We start from the raw sequence: 8,120 nt of genomic DNA, 5'->3' as shown, positions 1-8,120 counted from the left end.
TTCTGATCCATATGAAATTTCTTTTGCTCATACTTGGGATTTGAAAAGTTCTTTCCTGTTTGAAACTCTGGTATGTTAAATAAAGTTCAAAGTGTTCATTGGGTTAAGCCACTGCAATAAGAGTGTCTGGCAGAGAGGCTTTATAATAGTTTTGCTATAGATGAAACATGGAAATATTCTTCAATACGTCATCTTAACTTGTGTGTGAATTTCAAAACAAACCTATACGAGAGAGGTTATGTAGTCTGAATAACAGTTTAAGAGGTAGATGGACTTATTACTTTGTGTGTGTGTGTGTCCAAGAGTCCAGGAAGGGGGTGGTTTAGGAGGAAAACTTGACCTGGGAAAAGGACCTCACTTCCTGCCCCCTCCCCCAGGAGACAAGGAGGGGAAATGTCTCCTTTGTTATGTGTGGTTCAACCATGCACCTCCTTCCCTGCTTGGCTGGGCTGCATATGGAGGAGATGCTGGCCCAGCCACGCTGCATGGAGCTCAGTCATGCACATCCTTCTCTGTTATTTATTTATTATTTCACATTTCTATCCTGCCCTCCCCAAACGGGCATAGGGCAGGTCACATCAAAGATAAAAATTATATATTTTAAAACACTAGCAAAACATAAAAACAAACAGATCAATTTACTAATTAAAAATTCAGATGGCAACCATTTTTTAATGCTGTCCAGAGGAGCCACATGCGACACAGAAGGAGATGTTGGCCCAGCTAGCCTGTGTGCCTCCTTCCTTACCTGACATGGAGCAAAGGCTCCTTGTCTTGCAGTATCAGCAGCCCTGCACAGGGCAAGGGCTGCCTGTTTGGGGCTCAGACAGCTCTCTACACCTTGGCCCACCAGGGTTTTTTGTGGAGGCCTTAATGGCCAGTCTACCCCTGAGTTCTGGACAATGAACTAGTAATTGCTGTAGACTAATAATATGAGTTGCTGGGCACTGAAATAGCCACAGAAACATCTTAACTGAGTAAAAGAGGAGTAAGTCAATACTGACGTATGCCACTCAGCAGTGGTAATTCCATTAAATTTTTATATTAGGCTAAGGCTAATGGCACTGGCTTTTTGGTGGTGGCTAAAAAGTTTTTTCCTGCACTGTTTTTGCTACAGTGCCTGTAGATAGGATGGCTGTACCATGCATAGCATCAGTAGTCTGCTGTTCCTCTGCATCTTAAATATTTTATCAAGATTCTGATCCTGCTTTCAGTAAAATAACAAATTTCCTTTGAATAATATTTTTATTTGTAAAATAGGCATGTTTATATAATGATTTAGGCACCAGAACATTTTTTAAATGTAGTATACCTTAAAATCAGTATCAAGGAAATAATTCTTGAAACAGAAACATTTTCTATATCAAGAAAAGCTGCAGCACATTCTTACAGAGAGAGCCAGATTATAATTCACGTGGTCTGGAATATGTAATTAAATTCAGGGGTTTGTACAACAGATCATTGTGAGACTCTCCTAACAAAATAAAAAATCAATAAAGTAACGGTGCAGAGGAAATGTTTAATCCTAAAATTATTTTTCAGAATGCCTTACTGAGTACCAGAGTGTAATAAATGGTCTGCTTTGGAACTAATATACAGGAATGTGATAGTAGAAATATTAATCTTCACACTGAAAAAATGATAGCAGTGAAATATTGCACAAATTGCTTTATATATACACACATATTGTATTGCTGCTTACTGTTGAAAAATGCTGTGCTTACAGATCCTTAAACAGGTATTTAAATTCTGTACTCAGTATTGATTTATGGCATCTGTCATAAGAGAAATTGCTTCTTTATTACAGTGTGATTTTACTGGAGTCTGCTATTCAAGATTCAGTAGTTATTTTACCACTTTGATGGAGTTCATTGTTGGGATTACCTCTAAAAATGCCTCTACTACAGTAGGGTTTGAACATAGGTCAGGGGTTACTGGGGTGTTAAGCTCTGGTTCAGTAACCATCAATTAACTGATGTTCAAGGAAGAACTTCAATTGTGGGATTCAGCATAGATCCATCACAAAGAATTGGATGCCCCATGCTTTTTCAAATACATCAGTGCAGCACATTCACTGTCCAGGATAGCAGTGAAGTTTCTTCAGTATGTGAGTACATATAGGGGAATGAGGTAAAGTAGGGGGCATCTGAGATCTCAATGCAAGTATGTCTACAGGTGATACAGAAGTGAAAAGAGTTGATAACACTGATGTAACTGAGAGAAGAATCAGTTTTACCTGAAAATTCAGGTAGAAAGTTTAAAATAATAAAGCACAGAAGTTTATACACATAGAACAGGGTATAGCAAATTGTAAGCAGTACAGTTGCTGTGTTCAGTAAGCTTAAAAAAACCTAGATAATTTTCTTTACACGTAGTATTTAGAAAGAACACTTTAAAATGTGAAAGAAATATACTTCCCCTTTATAAAAAGGGGAATACTTTCCCTTCCCCCTTTAATACTTGTATAAAGTAAGGCAGCCATGCAGATGCATAATAGACAAATTATTAATGTTTAACAAGTTCAGTTAGCAGCTCAATATGTTTGTTTGCAAACCACTTACTGGGTTGTGTACTTCCTGTGATGTAAAACTACTATCACAAGCTTTGAAACATTTTCCTTACTAAAATGTATCTGAATGTACTGTAGAAATTTTGTACAAATAATCACCTAATATGATCTAGATAATTTTAAAGACTAAACATTTCAATTTTTGTGCAAAAAGAATATACGTTGGTGAGCCTACAGCACTAGATTAAAATAGGACTTCAGAAATAATTTAAAATTGCACATTAAAATGTATTCCAGATTAATAATTCAATCCTGCCATAAAATAACTGTACTGACAGAATTTTACTTGGAAAAAGGAGTGACCAGAACTGCTGCTTTAGAGGGGTTTTTTTTTAACTTCTAGCCAGGAACACAAAAACACTTCACAATGCTGAAGGTGCCATGTTAAATTATATATTTTTCCTTAAAATCAGCAACAGGCATACACCAATGTCTTCTCTTCTTCCACTCTTCACATATACTGCTCTGGATGGGTCAGATTCTTAATTCTTCCTTCTGAAGCAGAATTATTTTTACACAACCAGCGGTTCCCAGCATTGTGTTGCCTTGTCTTCACTCACTGAACTGACAATTAGGTGGTTTTTATCATACTGTGATCCCCCTAAAATGGAAGTTTAAAAATTATAGTATAGCATTTCTGACACAGGATTATGTTAAATATTAGATAACAATTACATACAATTTTTCTGTAATAGTACAAAAAAAGGATCGGATACCTCCTTCGGTTAGTAGTTCCAGAACATAAAGAAAATCTGTTCTCCAAATAAAGTGTTATTGTGTAAAGACAATTTATAATATTTTCGTTGAGTCAACTATGCTGACTTTCCCTAGTCACCAAAACTTGTTGCCTCACTGCTTGTATATATTTTAATAAACCTTGCATCTTAGATCTGTGGATTCCTCACTAGCTATTTATTATGCTTTAAAATATACACAAACAGAGGCCAGTATATCTTAAACTGGTGTGGGGTAAGGACAAAGCAAAGTCCTTCCAAGCACGGTATATTTGGAAGGAATGGACCACCTTAGCTGTATTCCTATACCCTTTTCTGACTACCATTGAAATCAATTTGTACCTCTGCAGAAGATTGCATGGATAGTTTGCCTGCTTGGGACATACCAATGAAAAATCAGTTGTCTAACAGATGTGAAAATAGTGAATTGTTTCGGGTACTCTTTATGGTCCCTTATTGTGCAGAATTTCCATATATCTCATTTTTAAAATTTCATTTGCAATCACGCATTCTATTAAAAAAAGAGTAAAGGCAGGGCTTTTTTTTGTAGAAAAAGCCCAGCAGGAACTAATTTGCATACTGGGTCAAACCTCCTGATGTCCCCACTGTTTAGTACATGGTTTTTTTGTGGGGAAAGCCTGGCAGGAACTCATTTGCATATTAAGCCACAAACCCCGACACCAAGCCAGCCGGAAACTGCGTTCCTGTTCAAAAAAAGCCCCGAGTAAAGGTAAAAAGGTAGTCACCTGTGCAAGCACCAAGTCATTACTGACCCATGGGGCAACATCACATCATTACATTTTCTGGGCAGACTTTTTACGGAGTGCTTTGCCATTGCCTTCCCCAGTCATCTGTACTTAATGGCATTACTATTCCATTAGTTATTATTAAAAGACATGGGACTTGGTAATTGAGATAAACATGACTCTGCAATTTAGTTACAAGCCTTTAAATGGATTGGGTCACTATGTTTTAGACTTTTCTGATATAATTAGAATCCCAGGGCTATATAAAAATTACGTAGTTGAGCAAATTCTTCATAGTCTAAATTATATTAATCTCACCCACTGTCACTGCTTTTAACCATTACTATCTTTAGCTGGATTCGAGTTTCTGATTTTTTTTTTAAGTGTTCAGCCTTCAGTAAATTTTAATAATGTTTCAGTTCAGGGAATGAAATTTTTATTCTGTTACAGGTATCAGCATAATAAACATTAATTTATAGCAGGGCCATAGGCAGGTTTTAAAGTTTGGAGGGGCCAGGGGGCCACCAATAGCCCCCTCCCTGCAGCAATAACCCTCTCTCCTGGCTGGTGGCATTGGGGGAGTTGGGCTGCAACTCCAGGAAGGGCAGGCTGGCTGCTCCTCTCCCCCTAGCTGCACCCGCTCTTCCCGCCCATCTGGCTCCCTGGCCTCAGATTGGATAGACTGAGCTTGGCGCTGGAGGGTCTGGGACTGCATGGGGAGGGTGCTGCCAGGCCAGCTTGCGCACACGCTGATATCCTTTGCCACCAGCAGCACATCTCCCTGTGTCTCTCCAGTCAGGAGGGCTGACACACCATAAACTAAATCAATCATAATTTGGAAAGGCAGATGAGACACACTGAATTGGGAAGAGGCTGTCCTGAATGCCAGGAGACCCTCTCCAGCTTCTCTGCCCTGCAGCTTGCAAGGAGGGAAAACCTGACCTGGGATGCAGACTCTGCTACTCAGACACGGCCCCTCCTCCCCCTTGCCCTGGCATTCCTTCTGGAGCAGGGACTGAAGGCAGCTGGCAGCATACTTGTTAAGAGCAACAGCAGCCAGCGGTGGTAAGCGACAGGAAACTCAAAGGAGGGCCACAAAGGTGAAACAGGGTTTTGATTGGAGGGGCTTGGATCCCCTCAGCAACCCCAATAGCTATGGGCTTGATCGATAGTGTCATCCTAAACAAAGTTACATCCTTCCAAGCTCATTAACTTCCATGGACATAACGGCTTCAATGGATATAACTCTGTTTTGGATTGCATTAATTAACTGTATTCTCAAGAGGGCATAATTGCATATGTTATGGATTACAATTTCACATGCATCAAGATCCTGGTTAATGTTTTTTTTTTTAGTCTTTTCCCCTTAGAATAAAGATATTTCATCCTGATGTTAGAATGATTTTTTTTACTTAATATGTTTTAGACATGATAATATAACAACAGAAAATAATACAGGCAATATGTAGTTCGTTGCAATTCTTTGGTAAGAATTGTGATTTACTACTTTGTTAATGATGATAAAACCAGAAGCTGTTGTGTGAGCAGCATCCCATTTATGATATGGGAATATCACTAGTCTAGTTCACTCAGAAAACACACACAAAGTGGTAAATATTTGTTACTACCCTTTTCCCACTCAAAAAATGGCATATACCAATAGCACATGAAATCTGTAAAAAATCTGTAATGTGTTCAGAAATACCGTATTTTTCGGACGATTAGACGCACCGGAGGATAAGACGCACCTTCCTCCTGGGGGGCAATCTGATGCTTTTTCCTCCAATCCGGCGCTTCCCCGGCGCCTGCTTGCCTGGCTCCATCTTCTCCAGGCAAGCGTGGGATCGCTCCACGTGGCCCCAGCGCTTTGCAAGCGCCAGCCGCGGAGGGGGCAGCGTGCTTCCTATTTCCCTGTGTTCCTGCCTTCAGCTGTGATGTTTAAAGCAAGCGCTGAGGTCACTCCCTCCCCCCTCCGACCCCAGCGCTTGCTTTAAACATCACAGCTGAAGGCAGGAACACAGGGAAGTAGGAAGCACCCGCCCCCTCCGCAAACGCAGCGCTTTGCGAGCGCCGTCCGTGGAGAGGGCAGCGTGCTTCCTACTTCCCTGTGTTCCTGCCTTCAGCTGTGATGTTTAAAGCAAGCGCTGAGGTCGCTCCCTCCCCCCTCCGAGCCCAGCGCTTGCTTTAAACATCACAGCTGAAGGCAGGAACACAGGGAAGTAGGAAGCACGCTGCCCCTTCCGCGGCCGGTGCTTGCAAAGCGCTGGGGCCACGTGGAGCGATCCCACACTTGCCTGAAGAAGATGGAGCCCGGCAAGCAGGCGCCGGGGACGTGCCGGATTGGAGGAAGAGGCAGCGGATCACCCCCTCGCCCCCCGAAGGTACGTACCTTCGGACCATAAGACGCACACACTCCCCCCCCTTTTTGGGGGGGGAAAAGTGCATCTTATGGTCCGAAAAATACGGTATGTTGGTTCTAATCCGGCAAGTGAGTCATACCACATAGGTATGCCTGTCTGCACTGCAATACTTAGAACTTCACAGCAATTGCAACTGTGTGGCCACCTGGTCTTACATCCTACAATATCATGTGGAAAGTCTTTTTTAGTAAGCATCAGAGACAATATATTCCAGCCAAGAGGTTTTACCTTTAATGTCTAGCACTAAATTTGGTTTTATCCTGCTGTAGATTCTTCCATCTGGATTAATATTCCACTGTTGCTTTTCTTCGTTCTGTTGAAGCGCTAGACCCAGTTTTGCACCAGGAGTGATCAGACTTCCTACAATTGTCAAGCAGAAGTCTTCTGCCATCTGTGTAATTAAACAAACAATATCAGTCAAAGGAGGCTTCCTCTTACAGCTGTGCTAGTTATTAATCCCTTCTTCAGGGACAGAATTATTGATATTTTTGTCTCAGTAGCTTTACTATGTGCATACAGATTTTCAAGGTTTAGAGGCTCCAGTAGAATCATAGAGCTGAAAGTGATCCCAGGGTCATCTAGTCTAACCCCTTGCACAGTGCAAGAACTTCACAAATATATTTGCCCCACGCATACATCCCCAGTGACCCCTGCTCTATGCCCAGAAAACCCCTCTTCCAGCATCCCGAGCCAAACTGGGCTGCAGAAAAATTGCTGACTGACCCCAAAGTGGCAATCAGCATTTCCCTGAGCATGTAAGAAAGGGCCATGAGAACTAAGCACTGATGCAAGCCTTCTTGTCCTCCCTCTCATGATCGTGCCTAATTCACAGAATGAGAATTGCTGTCAGATGGCCATCTAGCCTCTGTTTAAAAACCTTCAAGGAAGGAGAGGCCACCACCTCTCGAGGAAGCCTGTTCCACTGAGGAACTACTCTGTCAGAAAGTTCTTTCTGATATTTAGCTGAAAACTCTTTTGATTTAATTTCAACTCGTTGGTTCTGGTCTGACCTTCTGGGGCAAAAGAAAACAGTTCTGCACCATTCTCTATATTGACAGTCCTTCGACTACTTGAAGATAGTGATCATGTCACCTCTCAGCCGTCTTCTCTCCAGGCAAAACATACCCAGCTCCTTCAACATTTCCTCATAGGACTTGATCTCAGACTCTCGCCATCTTCATTGCTCAGCTTGTCTATATGCTTCCTAAACTGTGATGCCCAAAACTGAACATGATACTCTAGGTGAGGTTTAACCAGAGCAAAGTGATACCGTCACTTTGTGTGATCTGGACACTATACTTTTGTTGATACAGCCCAAAATTGGATTTGCCTTTTTAGCTACTGCATCACACTGCTGACTCATGCTCAGTGTATAGTCCTCTAAGTCTCCTACATCCTTTTCACACATACAGTCACAGAATCTTTATTGTATCAAATCAAGGAAGCAGGAAAAAGAAAAGTTGGTTAATTAAACATTCTAAATAGACCTCCTCCTGTAAGCACAATTAAGGAAGTTTGCTACCACTTTGATGGTTTCAGCCTTGCTTGAGGCTAGTAAACTCACTATCTTGCTTTCATTTACCCCCCAGGAATTGCTATATAGGATCCAGATAAGATACACGTAAATCACAGCAGAATCTATAGGATAAAA

General features: G+C 41.4%; 1 protein-coding gene across 2 annotated transcripts in view; it reads right to left on the bottom strand.

Annotated features, from left to right (window-relative positions):
* Nucleotides 1-2,965: 2,965 nt before the first annotated feature.
* CRYBG1 (crystallin beta-gamma domain containing 1) overlaps nt 2,966-8,120 on the bottom strand; it is a 164,309-nt gene continuing 159,154 nt past the window's right edge. For both annotated transcript variants that reach the window (XM_060237652.1, XM_060237659.1), the window contains 2 exons: nt 6,698-6,860; nt 2,966-3,170 (listed from right to left, as the gene is read on the bottom strand). In XM_060237652.1, coding sequence (XP_060093635.1) covers nt 3,082-3,170; nt 6,698-6,860 — 252 coding nt within the window. In that variant the 3' untranslated portion in view covers nt 2,966-3,081. The remainder of the gene's footprint in view (nt 3,171-6,697; nt 6,861-8,120) is intronic.

The sequence above is a fragment of the Heteronotia binoei genome, chromosome 1 (genome assembly GCF_032191835.1).
Source record: "Heteronotia binoei isolate CCM8104 ecotype False Entrance Well chromosome 1, APGP_CSIRO_Hbin_v1, whole genome shotgun sequence".
Classification (NCBI taxonomy): domain Eukaryota; kingdom Metazoa; phylum Chordata; class Lepidosauria; order Squamata; family Gekkonidae; genus Heteronotia; species Heteronotia binoei.
This window is presented reverse-complemented; position numbering and strand designations above follow the sequence as displayed.